The sequence below is a fragment of the Balaenoptera ricei genome, chromosome 7, assembly GCF_028023285.1.
Source record: "Balaenoptera ricei isolate mBalRic1 chromosome 7, mBalRic1.hap2, whole genome shotgun sequence".
Lineage (NCBI taxonomy): Eukaryota > Metazoa > Chordata > Mammalia > Artiodactyla > Balaenopteridae > Balaenoptera > Balaenoptera ricei.
Genome location: NC_082645.1, coordinates 59,103,559 through 59,123,881, shown reverse-complemented (window position 1 = coordinate 59,123,881; position 20,323 = coordinate 59,103,559). Strand labels below are relative to the sequence as shown.

Genomic DNA, 20,323 nt, shown 5'->3' with positions numbered 1-20,323 from the left:
GGGGTCTGGTGTGCAAGAGAGGGGATGGGGATGGCCAGTTTGGGAGTTAAGAACAACAAGAACCTGTGTCCTGAGTTCAAGATCATCCTGTGTCATTTTGGTCACGATCATAGATATTTTTAGTTAAATGAAGCAGAAGAGAATGTAGCATTCTGAGCAATGCACATGAATCAGTTTGGAAACAACATTTAAATAATTGGCCTGTCACCAGCTTCACTCAAGGGAGGAAATGTACCTTTCCACAGAAATCGAGACCTCTTTTTTTCCAGACTAAATTTAGACTGTTGAGTTATTTTGACAGGACTGCCTCACCAGTGGTTTTTTTTTTTTTTTTTTACACCTTTATTGGAGTATAATTGCTTTACAATGTTGTGTTAGTTTCTGCTGTATAACAAAGTGAATCAGCTATATGCACACGTATATCCCCATATCCTCTCCCTCTTGCGCCTCCCTCCCACCCCTCTAGGTGGTCACAAAGCACCGAGCTGAGTCAACAGTGGTTTTTCTTTGGAGTCTTTGGCTTGTTAACCTAACAGGGTTTCTGCTTCAAACCCTGAGCAGCCTGCAGGCACCTTTCCCACCAGCTCTAGTGCCTTCAGAGTTCACTGTTACCTCCTCAAGAGCAAAAACGTGCTGATTGAAATAGTATTGGATTTGCTCATTGGCGATGTTTATGCAGAGCTGCTCAAATGAATTTCTCTGAAAGTTCTCGAATCCAAAAATATCCAAGATCCCCACGTTCATACCATCGTCTGAAGTACTGCATGAGAGAGAAGAATAAAACCTTTTAGGGGAGGAAACAGCCATCTCAGGACAGTGAGAATATACATGCCTGCATTTTGTCAACACATGTAGCTACTCAGGGAAATCGGCATCCTGCCACCTTCGGGGGAGAAACTGTCTGTGTGTTAAACCATTGGCTCCTTGAGTTTTTCAACAGTACTTCCAACTTCTTGTTTTAAAGCAGTAGAATCCTTTCAAACCTTCCTCAGAAGCTCCATTTATAAAGAGATTAAAGAGGAACCACTCTGTTTGAAGGGGCTGGAGCTGCTGCTCATTTATTCTTCTACTTTCTCACACACAAAGCTTAGTTGGAAGAAGACTCTAGAGTTTGATGTTGTCAATTCTTCCACAATCTAGAAACCACTAATGCTTAGCAAAGAAAAAGCTGTAGTAGTAATAATACTGTGAGATACTGTGCTTTAAACACTTCTCATGAAATGTCTCAGTTGATTCTAAAAGCAACACTATGATGAGGATATTATACTCATTTTACAGATGAGAAAACTACGACCTAGAACATGCACTGATGAAGCTGTGAAGCTTGGATGCAAACCCAGTTTTCCCAGTTCCCAGCCAAGACTGTTCTCTTAAACACTGCACTGTAATGGTTCCGTCAATCATGAGCCTCTTGGGTATAAACACTGCATCTTTTAAAGGAGATGGCCTGAGATCTTCACTAAAGAAAACCCAAGAGAGAACCAAATGCTTCCTCTTGCAATCTCTAAGAGACACTGGGGTCAATGACAACTCTCCCCAAGGCCTCTGCTCTCTGGGGGAACTTGCCGTAAGTTTTTGTCTGGCTGGAGGAGTGTATTGATGCGATTTACAATCCAGCTGAAAAGCCTCCCATACAGGGCTTTGGACATGGCATCTCGGACATCTGAGGCCCTGTCGACGGTGTTGGCGCGGATGATGGTCTCACCCCGGGTGACCACGCAGTGTGAGGTGAGGGCCTCCTGGAGCTCTTCAGGGCTGATACAGAGAACCGAGGCAGCTAGAAGAGAGGGTAAGGATGATGCCGGAGAATGCAGACATCCATCTATCCATCCACCCATCCATCCATTCATCTAGCCAGTATTTACTCAGCACCAGCTACATGCCAGGCTCATCCTCAGCACTTCAGGGCCAAGGATAAACAAGCCGGCTCCTTAACCCCAAGAAGCACCCAGACTGAGGCAATACCTCCCAAACTGTTCTGAAAGCTCTTCACACATGTTAGATGAAGAAAATGTGGAAGGAGGTGGTCTTTGGTCAAATAAGTTGGAGCAGTTGCTGGAGAGTATAGTCTGCTCTTAGAGAATCACAAAGCACATTAGTATATTAAAGACCATAAAAAGTGCTACAGTTTAACACAAAAGGTGTTTATTTAAATCAGTTTTTTTCTAACTCAGGATTCTTATTCCTTGTGCCACCATTATTACCTGTGGAACTTTAAAAATAAATAGGTGCCAGCTTTGTCCCCTGCAGATGCTGATTCAGTGAATTTAGAGTGAGGTCCAACCTCTCGTATTTTTTTCAAAAATTTGTAGATGATTTTCAAAAGCAGACACTGGTGAGAATCACTGCGCAGAGTTACCTGGCATGGAATTCTTTTCTGAAGAACATCTATTTGCCACTTATGAAAAGAACACCGATGTTCTACAAGACAGCCTCTGGAAATACTGGTTAGTGAAAACGCCCAGAGCCAGTTGAACGACCAGCAACAAAACACCATATTTCAGAGTCTTGAAAAACTCCGAAAGTAAAAGAAACATGTACTTTAGCAACACAGTGCACAGGCGTCAAATAATTACCATTTTCCAAGGCTTCTGCATTGGGCACCTCACTTTTATCAGTTTGATGTTGAGAGGAAATAGCTGCAAACTCAATGTTTCCAATATTCAAAATCCCAGCCAAAATTCTGTACACTGAGTGCACCTCCTGAAAAGGACATCAAGAACCATGTTTGGTCACTGCCAGTCAATTAAATCACTAGTGCTGTGGTGTAAACTGCTAGTTGCCCACCAACGTCCATCCTCCCCCTTCTCCTGGGCACACAAAAAATTTTCCAAGCCTCCCTTGCAGTTAGGCCATGTAACTAAATTCTTAAGAAAGGAGCAAGCAGAACAATGTGGGCCATTTCCAGGCCTGCCTTACAGAATGGAGCATGCCTCCTCCAAGCATTTTTGCCGTTATTGTTGGATGGAACTCCCAGCAACCCAGCCTCAACCATACCACTGATTAGGATGCCTCAGACCAATGACCTGATGGAACAGAGATGTTGTACAACCTGAAACTCTTGCCTTGGAATGCTTACATTAGAGAGAACTGATCTTCTTTGTTCTTTCAGCCACTTTTAGCCTTTCACCCTAACTAATACCACCTCCCAAATTCAGGTATGGTTCTTTCTTCAAAACAAGAGTGGATATGTTTCCTTAACCTCTTTTGAATATAGCTTTTATGAAATAGTTGGCAAGGCATTCACTGATGTTTCACTAGAACATTCGAAGTTAAATTATGGAGTATATAGTCATGAATGAGGTCAGAAAATCTTTTGAAAGACTCATTAGACACGATCTGTGGTGTTTTAATATAATAATATTGGGTTGGCCAAAAAGTTCGTTCGGGTTTATGAACTTTTTGGCCAGCCTAGTATATATTTGGTCTTCATACCCATTTCTGGCACAAGAGTTTCTAAAACTCCAGGAATTTTCTGAGTGATAGGGGTGAGAAAGGGTGTTCTTTGTTATTCACGATAAGCCCCTTTCAACCACACCTGAGTCTGTGCTAATGAGGTGACTCTTGGAGGATAGGTGGGGGAAGGGCTGGTTGACAGAGGCACCAACGAAGTGATTCAAGGGTTGGAACTTTTAGTGGAACCCCGCACCTCAAGGAGGGGATACTGGCTGGAGATGGAGTTAATCATCAGTAGGCAATGGCTTGATCAGTCATGCGTATGTAATGGAGCCTCCACTAAAATCCCTAATTGATGAGGCTTGGAGCACTTCCGGGTTGGCAAACACAGGAAGGTGGTAAAAGGAGGTGGTGTCCCCTCTCCCAATACCTTGCCCTATGCATCTCTTCCATTTGTCTGTTCCTGAGTTGTATCCTTTATAATAAACCAGTAATAGTAAGTAAACCGTTTTCCTGAGTTCTGTGAGTCCTTCTATCAAATTATTGAACCTGAGGAGGGGGAGGTCTTGGGAACTCCCAATTTATAGCCAGTCCATCAGAAATAAGAGAACATGGGAATTGCAACTGGTACCTGAAGTGGGGGCAGTCTTGTGGGACAAAGCCCCTAACTTGTGCAATCAGAAGCTAACTCAAGGTTAGACAGTGTCAGAACTGAATTGAATTGTAGGAGAATTGGTTGCTGTGGGGAAGAAAACTCCACACATTTGGTAAAAACAGAAGTGATGTGGGTAAAAACAGTTCAGCTGCTCTAAGTCCTCTTTAATACTGAAAGTGGAATACATAAGTATCATTAATGATAAAAGAAAGAAAGAAAGTACAATTATTTATTTAAATATTTGCATTTCCTGCAGGTGAGAAATGAAATATATAGCCAGGAAATTTCTGCATATTATGCTTATAGATAGAGAAAAGTACTTCCACAAAAAATACTCGGGCAGGGAACTTGATTTAGTACTATACATAGCAACAAACTAATAGGAACTGCCCTTAGACCATTGATAAAGCATTGTCCCCAAATCGAGCCTTCCTGCAAACAATGCTCAGTAAAGCCAAAAAGCTGAACACGGACTGTAACAGTGACATCTGCTGGATACATGACAATGCTACAAAGACAAATGAGAATTTTAAACTGGGCTTCCACTATAGAAAAATACTGTTCTTCAAACTCCTAAATCAAAGGCAAGATGTCATGTTCCTGACTTCAAGAATCACTGTTTTAATCACACAACTTAAAAGTGGCTAAGGAGAACACCTACCAAACAGGTTTTCTGGGACTAGCATGGATTTAACATGACAGCACCTCATTACCTTGATCAATACAGTGTGAGGCTTACAGAATGCATCTAGCAATTCCCCACAGAAGCAGATCCCAGACAGTAAAACAGAGACTCCACAGCAGTGAGTTCTATATCTGTCATTTCGATACACAGTTATCTCAAGAGCTTATCTAGGGCTTCCCAGGTGGCGCAGTGGTTAAGTATCCGTCTGCCAATGAAGGGGACACAGGTTTGGGCCCTGGTCTGGGAAGATCCCACATGCCGCGGAGCAACTAAGCCCATGCACCACAACTACTGAGCCTGCGCTCTAGAGCCTGTGAGCCACAACTACTGAAGCCCGCGTGCCTAGAGCGCGTGCTCCACAACAAGAGAAGCCACTGCAATGAGAAGCCCGTGCACCACAACGAAGGGTAGCCCCCGCTCGCCGGAACTAGAGAAAGCCCGCACATAGCAACGAACACCCAACACAGCCAAAAATAAATAAATTAATTTAAAAAAAAGAATGCATTAAAAAAAAGAGCTTATCTAAAACTCTCAATATACTTAGGGAAAAAAGTATTTCTTCTAATTGAAACATACACACACACACACCATGTATAACTATACAAGCTATGAAACCTCCCAAAATAAGGCTTCCAGGCATTTCACCACTGGGATGACCATCCCCAAAGGAAATGACAGTCAAAGACCACACCCTCACCTTTTGTGTCTTTGACAGTATTCTTTTCAGCATAATGCTCAGATTTCCTCTTTCAAAGAGGAGAACTACCTATAACCTTCAGCAAAAATTTTGGGGTTCAAGCACTGTGCAAAAGACTGAAGTTAACAGCAGATTGGGTCTCCTTCCTTGGTTCAGAGAAGGGAACTCCAGAAGGCGTGACCAACGCTCATCACCTCATTATGGAGGTATTTGCCTTACCGTGCTCCCCTGCTCCATTTCCAGGCTATTCCACTTGACTCTTTAGTCCCATTCTTGGGCTAATTAGTTCTTCCTATCTGGCCTAGGAACCTACATCCACTCCTGTGTTCAGGTCAAAACATTATTCATATAAGGGTAGAGTTCAATCAGTAGTATGTCCATCTGTGGGATTATTCCTCACTCCCTAATAGTTAATCCAATGTCTCTTCTCTTCCCCACATAGCCAGCCTGGGAAGGATTTTTCACCTTCCTTACCTTGCTCATTTTCTCTTGCCTCATCTCCAGCTATGAAGCCTTTCCTGGTAACCCTGCCTTTCCTATAGAATCTTGCTAAGCTGCTCTCTTTTTATTTCTTACCAATTTCCAACTTTCTATATGATAAAATGGAATCACTTCACTCAGGACAGGAAAATTCATTAAGAAGACTAACAACTCCTCCAATTAGGTTTCCCAGTTCACTGTTGATGAGTGTGAATTCAGTTTCACCACCAATCAGCAAAAGTGGGGAAGCATTTCTCCACCAAGGCCCCACACAGGAATGTATGGTCTTGGCTTCTTCTCTCTTTTTCTCAGAAGATACTTCTTTCACTGAGATAGGTATTCTCTCCATAGAGTTGAGGCTAAGTGGAAAGTTGAGAAGAATCCTGGTTTTCTCTGTTAGCCTGGAGCTGATTTAAGCAAATTACCTCTGGCCGGGTTCATGGGCATCTCACGGCAGTTGTGTCTCTGGTTTCTCCCTAGGAATTTACTTGCCCTCTCAGTCTCTCTTTACCGTGCTTCTTTTTTAATGTCTTGAGTTTTTCACCAGTTTTGCCCAAAGCACTGCATTAGGCCCAGCTGAAGGGCCTTCTCCCTTACAGGCTCTATTCCAATGCCTTTACTCAGTTCCCTTTTCAGAGGCTCACAACATTTGTAACTTGCAAGTCAGTAGTTGGTTTAAAAAAATTTTTTTGGCATGTCAATCATACATCAATAAAGGTTTTTTTTTTTTTTAAAGTCAATGGTAAGTCCTATTGTCTTTAAGACACTTGAAATCCTCAACACTCCCAATTAACATTTTAACATATAACCCTCAGTCTATCCTCAGCAGTACTCTCCCAATTCATAATCTGTTTTGAAGAAAAGGAAAAAAATTTGCCCTAATCGCAAAGCCTTCCCCCTAACCTCTTCATCAAGTGATCTGCAGTAAATGTCCAATCTTGACCATCACAGATAACCTGCCAAAAACTCTTCATGTAGTATTAAACATAAACATACCTAAAACTCAATTTATTTAATATGTTATGATCATTCATATACCAGCAAGACAAGCATAATATTAAACAAAAATAGTATAGTTGAATCCAAAAATAAGAGTAGATGGAATAGGGAGGGTGGGAGGGAGATGCAAGAGGGAGGGGATATGAGGATATATGTATATGTATAGCTGATTCACAGCTATACAGCAGAAACTAACACAACATTGTAAAGCAATTATACTCCAATAAAGATGTTAAGGAGGGCTTCCCTGGTGGCGCAGTGGTTGAGAATCTGCCTGCCAATGCAGGGGACACGGGTTCGAGCCCTGGTCTGGGAAGATCCCACATGCCACGGAGCAACTAAGCCCGTGAGCCACAACTACTGAGCCTGCGCGTCTGAAGCCTGTGCTCCGCAACAAGAGAGGCCGTGACAGTGAGAGGCCCGCGCACAGCGATGAAGAGTGGCCCCCGCTTGCCACAACTAGAGAAAGCCCTTGCACAGAAACGAAGATCCAATACAGCCAAAAATAAATAAATAAATAAATAAATAAATAAATAAATTTATAAAAAAAAAAAAAAAAAAAAAAAAAAGATGTTAAGGAAAAAACAAACAAAAACCCAAACAAACAAACTAAGAGTAGAAAAGCACTGATCTTTATCATAGGGTTTTAAGTATAATCCCCGCCCCCATGAGGAACTTCATTGTTATTGGAAGATTCCTTCCACCAGTGAAGTTTCTTTACAATAAACATAGGGTCAATGGTTCTTTCAGATACTTTTGGCTGGTGTCCCAGAATTTAATTCATGCTCCTGAGTCCAGGAGCTCTAAGGGTTTGGGAAAAACTGAAGGGCATCCGAATTAGTGACATTATAAGAAAGGATACGGACCACTCATAATTTTTATTAAATTGACCAGCTCATTCAAGCTCTGTCTAGAAATGTCCCTCAGAAAAACTTAAGAGAAATTCTTTTACATCAGCTATTTAGCATCTACTGCCTGACTACAGTCAACTGAATCTTTCTGAATTTAGTCAAACTACTTTGAGTTTACAAACATAAAGCAAACTGAGTCGATTCAGCAAAATGGTTTGTCTATAGAGATACAGACAGAGATATAACCAAAGAATTAAGGATAAGAAAGATAAGATCTAGACTCTTCCTTCCATTTCCAGGGCTGCTAACTGACATAAATTGTGTTTATTTCCAGTATGAATTAACAGTGGACATGGTGAATATTTACACATATACATATAATTCCAGTCTGGTTATTCATTTAACAGTCCAGACCAGGCACAAATTAAAAATGTTTACCACCTTTTATGTTTCTTTATTTTCATATCTATTTATGCAGCCATTCATTCATTTCTACTAGACTTTTTTTCCCATAGGGGTTAGGGATGGCTTACTTCAAGGATACATACTTAACATTTTTAATTTTGTTATCTTAAAACAGCATCTGTTTTATTATTATTTGCAGCACATTTCTATCACTGGACAGGGCTGATATTATAGCCTTTCCTTTAGAGCTAGTACCAATCTCTCCACAGTATTCTGCAACCATCATTGTACTTATGGAATGCAAAATATTATTAACCCTATGACTGACTTCTCTACTGTTCCTGTACCCTTTCAAGAAAGTATGTCCCTAAACACTTTGGCATGACCCAGGTGACTTTAAATGGCTCTACTGCCATCTCCACTGAACTTTGACTTTTCTGGTGATGCACCTTTGATGACAACCAGCTCTATAAATTAATAACCATAAAGGTCCTTTAACAATGCTGGAACCTGTTTAGTTGCTCTCCTCTAAGGAGCCAAGGGAAATATATTTCTATTTGTATCTGACTTTTGGGATTTTCCACTGTCTGTCAGTTTAAAGTCTGTGGGAGGCTGACAGAGAAAATTAACAGCTGGCTAGAAAGAAGAAAAGTATTTTTATGACTAAAATCAACCATGCTGGGGAGGAAAGGGCTGGCCAAACTCAATAGATTACAAAAGCAATCCTTTATCCAGAGTGGTTGTCCCAGGGTAACTCAAGTGTTTTGTAATCTAATCCCTGAAGATTTAAACACTCTCACTTACCTCCTAATCATTCACCTCCTTTGTTGGAAAAGCAAAAGAATCTGTATGTTTTACAAAATTGATGGCAAGAAGCCCAGAAACTATGACATAAATGTACCACAGAGTAATATTTGAGCCTAGGGTAATAAATATTTTCTGTCACCTCTGGCATATATTTAATAGAGACAGCCTGTATCTAGTATGATAAGGGTAATTCAGTACTTAGAGCTATGGCTAATAATGTGCAACTGTGTGCCATGGAGAAGCAAGTGACTGCAAGAAAGTTGAAAAGGTTTAAATTAATTTGTTTGGGGGCACAAGGAACTACTTGCATAAATATACTCCTGTGGCTTGGGGGTAACCTACATATTCCTATACTCCTATGACACAATTCACTCTAATGGCTGGAACAACCCCAACTCAGGAAAGGGCAGCACTGTTTAGGTGTTTGTTATCACAGCTGGCGTGAACTGATGACAGTGACAACAATTCACAGGCACGTGGCACTTACAAGGGTACTTATATTTTAATGTTCACCTCGCATCTTATTAAAATGGAGATTCTGATTCTGCTGTTCTTAATTGGATCTGAGAGTCTGCGTTTCTAACAAGTCTTGTGTAATGACAATGTTTCTCATCCGCGCATCACACTTTTGAGTAGCAAGACCTTATAACATGACCAGCATGGCATTTGAAAAGCAAGTGTCCAGCCCCAAGTTAGAACATTCATATCTTCACTCACATTCACCCAAGAATATTAACACTTGAGATTCTTTCTCTGCTGACAATCACTCACCTTGTCAGTGAACCCTATAATCCTGAAGCAATGCTGAATTGCTTCAAACTGTCTTCTGTAAGACTCCTTGGAAGTTATGTCGTGCATCACCCTTCCGGTTTCATCAGCTATGTACCTACAGAGATTATGACCAAACAGAATGAGCACTGACTTGGAAATGGCACACCAAATACCAGGGCATCACTGGGCTCCTTCTTTGCAAGGGCATTTCCTTACAGTGATAAAATAATGCTGCACATGCTGAGTAAAATGGCTGCAGTTGAGTTTTTGAACTTTCTAGAAAATGCAAAGGGAGATGTAGTTCCTGCCATCTCATATGGGCATTTCAGCTAAAGGGACTGAGTGTCCAGTTAGGAGAACAGCTCTATTTTCAAGTTTTGTCCATTGCTAATTGTATATTCATTAAAAATTAACAACTAAAACCCCTGACACTTACCTAGGAGGCTTTTCCTCAGGAAGTCTGAACTCAGAAAGTTTCTTTTGGTGGTAAAGGCCAGCATAAATATAGTAAAATATGTGAAAATTTTTCTCTCCCCTGGAAAAAAAAAAAGGAAAGGGACATTACTAACAACATATTCAGGGCTTCCCCACTCCAAGTAATTTATATAGTTTCCTTTCTGTGCAAAATATTATTCTGTAGCAAATTTGCATTTACAGGCAATTAAATATGCTACTTCCCAATTACAGAATAGCAATAGTGATAGGATTAGTACAGTAATTGCCACAATGTCACACTATTAAACACACTTATGTTTACTATATGCAGAAGGAGGTTTTAGAGAATGGAACATTTATAGGTAACAGCTCAGGTTACATATGTTTAGAGATCTTTCCAGAACAAATGACTACGCGTCTGTGCCACTCGTCTTCTGTTTGTAGCCCATGTTGCTTCAGAGACAGTGATGTCCAGCTTAGAGAGATCAGCCAAACTCCCTACTTTACTGAAGCCCAAGACAGGAAGCAGCTAGCCAGGTGTACAGCAAGTTAGGGAGGGGAATTGGTTGCAGAACAGAGGTGACTACTCTCTCAAACTTGTATTCTTTCAAATATGATTCAAAATGGCATGCATCCGTCCCCTGGTCTCCTGCTATGCACCCTCTTTTAGGCCACCCTGGCCAGGGTTCTTTCGGATGTGTGCTGCTCTCAGCGTGGTCTGTGGATTACTGTCAGCTTATGATAAGACAAGGAACTAGAAAGTCTATGTCTAGACATTTTATAGCAAGTGATATTGCTATGACATCTAAGAGTATGATAATTTTTCTGATAATACATTTCAATTTCATTTTACGAAAGTATTGGTTCACAATAGATTGTGAATTACCATCGGGTTGGCCCAAAAGTTCGTTCGGATTTTTCCGTAACATCTTAAGGAAAACTCAAACAAAATTTTTGGGCCAACCCAATATTTTTTGAAAAAGCTAGTCTTTCAGCAAAGATAAGTTTGAAAAGCCCTGCTCTACATCCCTTTCTCTCCTTTGGAGGAGGTCATTCTCTTCTGTTTATGCCCCAGGATTTTCTCAAATCCTTACCTTGGCCAACGTAGCTCTGTGGAAGAAATCTTGTCTTCCTCTACTCCTTGTCCCTATCTGTGACAAGGGCCCCACACTTTTCTTCAGCATCTCCTGGATATCCTAGTCTTCCTCTGGTTGTTTATCCTGTCCAAGCTCTTCTGATACATTCTTAGCTCTGCCCTGTGTTCTAGATGTCTCTACTTGCCATTTCTCACCCATTTGTTCACTCAACTGATAAGCTTGTTGAGTGCCAAGCACGGCAGGCACTGCACTAGGTGCCAGGGATACAGGGCTCAGAGGATTCATGCCCTCTGGAGCTTCCTTCTAGCGATGGAGTCAGATGAATCAATGGGGAAACTGGTGATGAGGGCTTTGAAAGAAACAAACAAGGGACTGAGATGAACAACGCTGGGGGATGAGGGCCACTTGTGTCAAGTCAAGGGAAGGACTCTGGAAGGAAATAACACTAAAATCAAACTTTGATGCATGAGAAGGGACTGGAGGGAGCTACAGAGAGAAGGGGGAAAGCGCTCCGAAGAGAGCGAGCAGTGTACACGAAAAGGCTCTGAGCGTGATACCCATGTAGAACAAAAGAATGCTGGTGAGAAGCGGGTGGGCGGGTGGGCAGGGTCAGCCCACACAAGGCCTTGTCAGGCCAGAATGAGGATTCTGTTGATTATGCAATTAGAATTCTTTGAAGTGTTTTAAACTGTAAGTGTGTGACTAGACTGTAAGAAGTTAAGATGGATGCAAGGAGACCGATTAGGAGGATCTGGTGAGACAGTGAGTGACTTGGACAAGGTAATGGCAGGGATGATGGAGAACAAGGGTAAGCTTAAAGATATGTTTTGGAAAAACAACTAAAAGACTGTCCGGATAGAATGAATGAGGGTGGTGAGGGAAAGGGACCTGCAGGCTGCCTCCCAGTTTTCTACCTTGAGTATCTGGTGATGGTGGCACCATTCACTGAGACGGGAAGGCCTTTACAGGGCTTCATGAACTGGTATGCCCCGCATGAATGCCATTTGTTCTTCAGCCTCTGGTAAAAGCGTGGGCATTGGCTGACCCATCGTGGTCCTACCTTCCTACAGATTTTTGCAGATACTTCTAGTACTCAATTCCTCCAAGCTTTGCCTACCGACATCCATCTGGTTGCAGTGACAAACATCCCAAGATCTTAGTGGCTTAGCTCAACAAAGTCTTACTTCTTGCTCAGAGCACTTGTCTACTGAGGGTCACGGTGCAGGGGGTGGGGGGGTTACACATCAGAGTCACTGGGCCCGGGCTGATGGAGCGGCCACCATCTTGCACTTTGCCAGCACTCTGGAGGGTCTTTCCATTAAACGCTCATTTGCCAGAACTAGTCCTATGACCATATCCAGCCACAGGGTTCCAAGAAGGAGAATCCTACTATGTGCTGGAGGAGGACAGAACCAGAAAGGTCAGACAAACAGAACTTGCACAGGTCCCATCTTCTCCTCATCCAATGTCTTCAGTCTATTTTATCCATCAGTGCTATCATATTGACTAAATTTAATAATAATAATAAGTTATGGTTTATTAGGTACCAATTATGTTTCAGATTCTATATTTGGTAAAAATCACATATTATCTCATTTAATTCTCATAACAGCCCTGTGAGGTTGGCTTTATCATGTCCTTTTTGCATACAAGGAAAGTAAGGTATAAGGATACTTAATAAGTGACACAGCTGTGACTGGAACCCTCTTCACATTTTCCTTATAAAAGACCACTTTACATTTGAACACAGAAAACTATAATTTCCATTCTCTCAGAGGTAGCTCCCTAAACTTTAAAATCAACCTAATTTGGGAAGAAACAAGTAGGGACCTCATAAAAATTAATCAAGACACCACAGGGAAGCTAAAATGACTGACTCTAGCCTTCTGTACATTTGTTTAATTTTCATGTCAGTCCCTATTTTGTGAGGAAACTGCAGGTATACGATAAAAGAAGATGCTGGGGTTCTGAACCTAAAACAAGTCCTGTGGGTTCTACTTGCACAGTATCTCTCAGATGCATCAGCTCCCCTGCCTCCCCATCTCCACCGCTACCACCTCAGCGCAGGCTAACATTCCCTCTCACATGGATTTGAAACCAGTCTCCTAGTGGTCTCAATGTCACAACTGTACTTCTTGCATCTCCTCCACTCCATTTGCCACACTGAAGCCAGAGCCATTATTTCATCACATCAAAATGCAAGTTGGTTTTTGAGACTCCCCTTCTTGAAAATGTTAAATGGTTTCCTATTACCTTTAGAATAAGGTTCAGAAGAACTGCCTTTAGAATAAGGTTCCTCAGCCTGGTTCCCAAGCCCTGCATGATCTGGCCTCAGTCTTGTCTTTGCTCCTCTCTCCCTCCTCCCCACTCCTGTCCCCATCTCATCTCGTTGGCTCACTCCTAGTGATCCTCAGATTCAACATCTCTTACACAGGGAGCCCTCTCTTCCTGGACTAGGTCATTGCTCTTTCTCCTGTTTTACCTTCAGAGCACCTTACTTTGCTTCCTGGTACTTAACACACTTGGTCTGCATTTATGGTTTTTTGTGCTTAATGCCTGCGATTCCCCTGCCACCCCCTCACCCCTGTCCCTGGCCGCCCACCCCTCTTCCATCCCCTATCCACTCCAAGCCCCATGAACACTGGGACCTTGTCTATTTTGTTCACTCTTGCAACTCCAACAGAGAGCACAGAACTGGCACACAGCAGGAATTCAACAGATAATTTCTGATTAATGTATGAAGGGAGCCATGCCCCTGAGGAAGTCTGGTGTCCTGCAACAATAATAACAGTGGCTAACTCTCTGATCACATATACCAACCCACATACTTTTTAAAGTCATTTTATATAAACAAGCTCACTGATTTTCACAACAAACCCATGAGGTAGGCTCTAGTAGCATCTCCATTTCACAGATGAGGCACAGAGAGGTTAGGGGACATACCCAAGGTCACACAGTCAAGGTCAGAGCCAGCACTTGAACCAGGGGCAGTCCGTGCTATTGGACTATTGCTATACTGCTCTTCTTAAAACAAAAGTTTTTTTCCTCTCTCAATCTAGGGAAAAAATGAACATGTGGAATATTCTCAGTGCTTTTTTTTTGATAGACAAGCTCAACTTTAAGGGACCTAATGATCTTTAAAAGTAACTGCATATTGTTAAATTCTACCTGGTATAACAAACTCAAGAGGAACGGGCATACCTATCCCAATGTAATCCCACCCAGCCCTTCCTACTCTGCTTGTAAACATCTTTTAGGTTAGAAGTCACCACTTATCCGTTGCTTAAATAATTCCTTGCTCTTGGGGAGGCTGGGGGTGGGGCTGGGGGGCAGGGATGCTAAGAACAAGGGTGAATGGAGCCATGAAAATTCCCAAAGCCGCCCGGTCTATACTGCAGCACAAAGCCAGAGCGAGAAAATAGTGCACCTACGCTGCCTGTTTTATAACTCTGGATTTTTCAAGGAGATATTCAGAGATTCTTGCCCCCATCACAGCTCCAGTTGGTGTAAACATCATTTCCAGATATTTTCCAAAACGGCTGGAATTGTCATTGATGGCAGTGCATGCATTTCCAAAGGCTTCCACCAGAGAGTTGACTTGCAGAATTTTCTCTCTCAAGGTCTGATTACTTGCCTGTGCCAAACAAGAACAGTCAGGAGGAGCCTCCAGAAACACTACTCCAATAGAGCTGCCACGCAAGGTCCACCCACACCACCCAGCCCGCAGATCTCACATTTATCCTCTGGGGGAAAAACTCCATTTGGGGAAATTAGCATCAATCACCAGCATTGTTTTCTCAGATGAGCATTTCCCCAGGTGTATAAGCATCAGATGAGGCTAGATTAGGCCATTAGTTTTTACAACCAGCTACACTTCTCTTAAAGTTCTTGACAGATAAAATGCCTGAAGAGCTTAGAAAGAATTTTAAATAGAGAGATCCCATCACTTTTCTCAGTTATTCACTATAATATTCAATAAACCTCATCTGTAAAAAATACTCTTAAATTTGTTCTTAGTCTCATAATACACTAATTCTGAGTATAAGCAACTGCTAGGGTATTTTTAAAGCTATACGTTTGATGTCCATTTCACCAAGCTGAAAATTTCCATTTCCCTCAACTTGTGTTCAGAGAGTTCCATTTTCCAATCCTTTAATCACCTTAGTGGCTCTCCCTGCTCCTGCTCCTAATGTTTAACCACTTTTACTACTTAATGGCTGAATGTTTGTATTACATCGAAAACATGAAAAATTAATTGCCGATAATCTAGTAAATTGGTGCTGGCATTATTTTCTTCACTATGTGAAAGGTGGAGGACATGCTGACATCTTAAGAGGCCTAGCGATCAGGAGGTGAACATAATAAAGATGGAATGTTTCTATGTAACCCCTAATAACAACCAGTATTTCCATCATTTAGAAAATACGCAGTCTTCTAACCACGATACAGAAAGCAGGTCGTCAATACCTTTCCCAAGAAGGTCAAATGCTGAACTATCAGGTGGGCGCTTTCCGTCTTCCCAGAGCCACTTTCTCCACTGATGACAATGCACTAACACAGAAAATGAAGCGTTGGTGAAGAATTCAAAGCACAGTAAACACCCTGTGTGCTCAGCTATGGTTTTCATGTAACATCCACCACTGTACACCTTATCTTCACTGAGCAATATATCTTAGGAATCTTTCTATTTCAGTACACCGAGAGCTTCCTCAACCTTTTCAGTCGTTTGTCGCTCCCTTATACAGATGTACCATAGTCTATTTAACCCATCCCATGTTGATGGATACTTGAGTTTTTCCCAATGTTATTACAAACAATACTGCAATGAATAACCCGATACGTAGGTCATTATATTTACATGCGGGTTCATTTGTAGAATAAATTCCCAGAAATAGGGTTGTTGTACCAAAAGGTAAACACATTTATAAGTTTGATAGATAATACCAAATTGCTTTCCTAAGGACTGTATCAGTATATGAAAGTGTCTGTTCTCCTGCACCCTCACCAACTGGCTATGTTGGATTTTTGCCAGTCTGATAGGCAAAACATTGTATCTCGGTGCAGTTTTAATTTGCACTTCTTTTATTATGAGTGAGATTGGGCATCCTTTCGTAAGTTTAAGGTCATTCATATTTTCCTTTTTTTGTGACCAGTCCATATTTTGCCTTTTTTTAAAAATATATTATTGGTCTTTTATCATTTGTTTCTAGGAGCTCTTTATGTATATATAAAGGAGATTAGTGGGTGTGGTATAATAAAAAAACATATATTTGGTCTTTGTCTCTGGTTCCTGGCACTGAGCTCCTAAAACCCTTGGAATGTCCTGAATAACAGAGTGATGAGAGCATCCTTTGTTATTCACAGACAAGTCCCTTTCAACCAAACCTAACTGCTCACCAAGTGGTTCAAGGTGGAGCCCAAGATAGCTTCAGGATGGGGGCTGGTTACTAAAGAGACCAAACACATGATTTAGAGGGCGGGAAATTTCACCCCCCCCACCCCAACTTCTGGGGAGGAGAGAAGGGCCAGAGATTGACTGAGTCATAAAAACTCTTGAACAACAAGATTCAGAGAGCTTCCAGTGTGAATATGTCACAGGCCTGGGAGGATAATGTGTGGAAGCTTTACTCCACTTTCCTCCCTGTATCTTGTCCTATGCATCTCTTCCATTTGGCTGCTCCTGAGTTGTATCCTTTATAAAAACCCAGTAAACCTAAGTAAAGCGTTTTCCTGAGTTCTGTGAGTCGTTCTAGTGAATTATCAAACCTGTGGGGAGCTGTGGGAATCCCTGAATTTGCAGTCAGCCAGGAGGAAGTGTAGGTAGCCTGGGTACCCCATTCACAGCTGGTGTCTGAAGTAGGGGCAGTCTTGTGGACTGAGTCCTGAACCTGTGAGGTCTGTGCTAAATACGGATAGTTCGTATCAGAATTGAATGGAACTGAATTGTTAGACATCCAGTTGGTGTCAGGGAATTGGAGAACTGGCTGGTGTTGGTAAAGACACACATTTAGTGTCAGAAAAAAGATAACACAGTGGGGTAACTTTTTAACTTGAGAAACACATATATTGCTCTTCATTTCCTTCCTTTCTATGAATTCTATGGACATTTCACAAGTCTCTGGGAAAGGTAAGAATGTGGAGAAGCCAAGCTTCTAACACATAGTGAATCCAGGTACTCCATTTCGTAACTGGCACTATTATAATTTCAATCAGCTCCTCAGCAAATCCAAAGCTGGGACTTCACAGGTCTCAGGAAATATACACATTGTGCTTCTCTCATAAAATTTTCCCACCACATTAGATTGTTTCTATTTCAAACAGAATAAAGACAGAAGGGAAAACACACATACTGAAAGTAAAGGAAGGGTCAAAGGTTGGATATGCCACTGCTGTGAATCAGAGGTCCAGAAAGTTAAAACGTATGGGTGAGCTTTGTGTTTAACTAGCACTGAGTTTAAGATTTGTTCAGTCTTTACCCAATTCATCACAATTTCTAGGCAGCTAAACAGTGTGGTGCAGAACCACTATCAACCTGTGTGCAGTATTTCATACAAAAAGGACTGGACCATGAAATTTCTGAGACCTTCATTGGAAAGAACTTCATGTCCATCATTCTCCATCCCATTTTTATGACAGTCATTGCCATGTCATCAGGTTTGTGTTAGCTCTATGTTCTTATATTCATATTAGAATTACCCTTATTATATTTTACCAGGGGAAATGAGTGCCCTTGATAAGGACGTTTCACATTTCTTGAAAAGCGTTTTCACATTTTCCTGCTACTCTGGCTTTATCACTGTTCCTGTTCCACTGAGCTACTATTTTACTGCCTATTTCCTTGAGTCAGCACCAGCAACCAGAATGGAAAGTTTTTAGGAAGATTTAAGAGCTGCAGAGGAGGACAGAACACATCCTACTGTGGGACTTGGTGGGGAAGGGCAGTAAGTTCTTACCTGGTCTTTGTTGAAAGTAACCATGCATTGGTAAGCAGCATCTGCTGATGCAAATATGTGGGGGGGATTTGAGGCACGTTTCACTCCATGATAAAGTCTGGAAAACTGAAAAACATTAACTTAAAGAACTCTTCTAATGTCCCAGTACCTTTTGCCCACAAAACCAAGGCTTCGTCACTTATTAGGGGAATTGTGGCATCAGGGATGCTGTAGAGCTGAGGCTCTGGAGTCTATAGAGCTGACTTCAAATCCCAGTTCTTCACTTACTGGCTTCCTAAGCTTGTGGAAGGGCATTAACTTCACTATGTCCTCATCTGCCAAATAGGCTTAATAATATTACCTGTCACACAGGTTCGTGAGAGATAAACAAGGTAACCCAATGCCTGGTATATGGTTAGCTGTTTTGTTACATATTAACTTAAAAAGTTACCCCCAAAATGTAACAATTCCATCTGTGTTGCATTATTATCTTCAGTTTGGGGTATGTACACCCCTAGGATGACATAATTTTTTTCTCATTTTTTCTCCCTTTTCATTTTCCCTTGAGATTTCACATTTCCTATGAAGGAGCCACATGCTCATAAAGGATCCCTTACCTGTGGAGAGTATATGTTTAGATTCTGGAAGGGGTTTAAGGCAATTAAGATGTCTCCAACATATGTATAAATCAGTAAGTCCACATAACGCTTCTGCAACTGATGAATAATTGTATCCTAATAAGAGGATAAATAGTACTGAGAGTAAACATTATTTCCAGTCAAGGGAGAGATCCTAAAAATAACAACAAATGTATTCTTACAAGAATATTTTTCTCTAAAACATTAAAATAGTCCATTTAAGTCATACCCTATTGATTAGGATCCTAATCATTAGGACCCTAATGATCCTAAATGCAGATATTTGCCTTGAAAAAAGAAAAAATTAGGAATATGCTAAAAGAATTCGCCCACTTAGGACTTGCTAAAAGACTCTGACATATGCAACAAAGATTTTGTTTGTTATTATGAAAAACATGTCTCACCCAACCAAAATGTTCTATTTAGAATTTGATTTAATAGGCCATTCCTATTAATAAAGTACAGACAAACTGTAACTTCATTTCTCAAAGTATTACACTTAAAATTTATGTGGTGGGAATGCAGAATTGAACACTTTTATATCACACTTTAGTGATTCATGCTTTGCAGTTAAGGGTCCCCAGAGTTAGAATCAGCAGAAGCAGCTCCAGTGCAATTAACAGCTCTATTAAACATGCGTATTTTAAATGGGGATTATCACAGTTTCCAAATTTAGAATTCAAGCTATATTAGCTTCACTATTTCCCTAAATGAAGCTCCTCTTTATGAAGAACAAACAACTATCTTAATTTAAGGGTTAAGGTGCACTTTTCTATAAACAGAAAATAATTTCAGCTGATCTAGTACATCATTTAAGCCTACCATATAAAGGCCTTTACGGGAAAAATCCAAATCCTTTTCTCTTCATCATTTAGGACATTTGGGGGACTATAAATGCACAAAACACCGGACCATAGTCACAGCAACCAAAAGTTCCTGAGCTTCACCCCAAGGCTATACAAACAATTAAAGTTTCAAGTGACCTTAGGAGAATATCATCTACAACAGAAAGGTCACACCACTCATGTGAAACAAATGTCATTGGTGAAAATTGTCTACTAAATATTTAGTACCTCATCCAGAACCTCGAGATTGACCAAATCATCCTCAAGGCAGTATTTTTCTGCATCTTCCACATGATAGGGTCTTCTGGTATGCATCCTTTCATGCCTAGAGTTTATCCAGAGAATATTAGCACTAAGGCAGTAAAAAATACAGCAAACAGTAGGCCACGAGAACAACGCAGCCACAGTCTTACCACACAACGTGTTCAGAGACTTCAGAGAAGGGACAGGACGAGCAAGTCCAGTCCAGGTCCCCAGCTCTCTCCCCATCACTGCAGGGCTCCCAGGGGGTAAGGGGAGCTCCAGAGCTCAAGCCTTCCGCTGCCATGAGGAGCACAGCCAAGTGGGCCCATCTAACACTTATATCTGCTTTTCTTATGTGCCAACCACAGCACTTCCTTGCATTGTTTT

The 20,323-nt window shown here is 41.3% G+C and overlaps 1 protein-coding gene across 1 annotated transcript in view; it reads right to left on the bottom strand.

Annotated features, from left to right (window-relative positions):
* The window catches only part of MYO3B (myosin IIIB), a 423,285-nt gene that overhangs the window by 188,085 nt on the left and 214,877 nt on the right, over nucleotides 1–20,323 (bottom strand). The window contains exons 10-19 of the mRNA XM_059927242.1: nucleotides 19,922–20,018; nucleotides 18,828–18,944; nucleotides 18,232–18,336; nucleotides 15,746–15,829; nucleotides 14,710–14,912; nucleotides 10,183–10,281; nucleotides 9,747–9,861; nucleotides 2,577–2,703; nucleotides 1,567–1,777; nucleotides 613–760 (exon numbers count right to left, since the gene is read on the bottom strand). Coding sequence (XP_059783225.1) covers nucleotides 613–760; nucleotides 1,567–1,777; nucleotides 2,577–2,703; nucleotides 9,747–9,861; nucleotides 10,183–10,281; nucleotides 14,710–14,912; nucleotides 15,746–15,829; nucleotides 18,232–18,336; nucleotides 18,828–18,944; nucleotides 19,922–20,018 — 1,306 coding nt within the window. The remainder of the gene's footprint in view (nucleotides 1–612; nucleotides 761–1,566; nucleotides 1,778–2,576; nucleotides 2,704–9,746; nucleotides 9,862–10,182; nucleotides 10,282–14,709; nucleotides 14,913–15,745; nucleotides 15,830–18,231; nucleotides 18,337–18,827; nucleotides 18,945–19,921; nucleotides 20,019–20,323) is intronic.